Source organism: Myotis lucifugus, unplaced genomic scaffold (genome assembly GCF_000147115.1).
Source record: "Myotis lucifugus unplaced genomic scaffold, Myoluc2.0 scaffold_382, whole genome shotgun sequence".
NCBI classification, from domain to species: Eukaryota; Metazoa; Chordata; class Mammalia; order Chiroptera; family Vespertilionidae; genus Myotis; species Myotis lucifugus.
In genome coordinates, this window is record NW_005871430.1 from 166,389 (window position 1) to 167,324 (window position 936).

The 936-nt window shown below is 65.7% G+C and overlaps 1 protein-coding gene across 1 annotated transcript in view; it reads left to right on the top strand.

Annotated features, from left to right (window-relative positions):
- Positions 1-936, top strand: part of ROBO3 (roundabout guidance receptor 3) — a 14,984-nt gene that overhangs the window by 11,605 nt on the left and 2,443 nt on the right. The window contains 5 exon segments of the mRNA XM_023743246.1: positions 33-64; positions 157-348; positions 442-580; positions 731-795; positions 798-933. Coding sequence (XP_023599014.1) covers positions 33-64; positions 157-348; positions 442-580; positions 731-795; positions 798-933 — 564 coding nt within the window.

A 936-nucleotide genomic window follows, 5' to 3' on the forward strand; every position in this document is an offset into this window, starting at 1 on the left:
CCTCTGACCCCACCTGTACCCTGGTTTGGGAGTAAGGTTTGGGCGTGTGGGAAGAAGCGACCCGGTGGGGTTTCCTTTTGCCCTCCATTCTCCTGTTGTCCTGTTTCTCTGTGTCCGCCCTGCCTCCTCCCTGGGCCCCCTCTTTCTCCTCCTCAGAAGCTGGGATCTCCCTGTACCTGGCTCAGACGGCCCGGGGCGCGGCCGCCTCCCCCGAGGGTCCTGTCTACAGCACCATTGACCCAGCTGGGGAGGAGCTGCAGACCTTCCATGGGGGCTTCCCCAACTCCTCCGGGGACCCGAGCACCTGGAGCCAGTATGCGCCCCCGGAATGGAGCCAGGGGGACAGCGGTAGGCCTCCCGGGCCCCTCGCCCCACACTCCTCGGGACCTGGCCCAGCACTTCTGACAGGTCTCACCTCTGCCCCTTTCCTGCTCTGCTCAGGGCCCAGGGCCGGCAAAGCGAAGCTTCTGGGGAAACCTGTGCAGATGCCCTCTCTCAACTGGCCAGAAGCCCTGCCCCCACCGCCTCCTTCCTGTGAACTGAGCTGCCTCCAGGGGCCTGAGGAGGAGCTGGAGGGCGGGTAAGGATGCTTCTGGCTGCAGATGCCCTTTGCCTGGGACCAGCCTGCTGGGAGGGCAGAGAGCTGGAGAGGAAGGGAGCTGGCAACTGGACGGCCCAGGAAGGATATGGAAGCCCCTCAGTCACCCTCACCTCCTGCCTCTTTCTCCAGCTCTGAGCCAGGAGAGTGGTGCCCCCCGGTGCCCGAGAGGAGCCACCTGGCCGAGCCCAGCTCCAGCGAGGGTGCTTGGTCCCTGCGTCCCGAGGGGAGACCCCCTCCCCCACACCTTCCTACGGACAGCAGTCCACAGCCACTCTCACCCCTCACTCCCGACCCTCGCAGCCCCTCACTGACATTCCCATCTCACAGATGCCCAG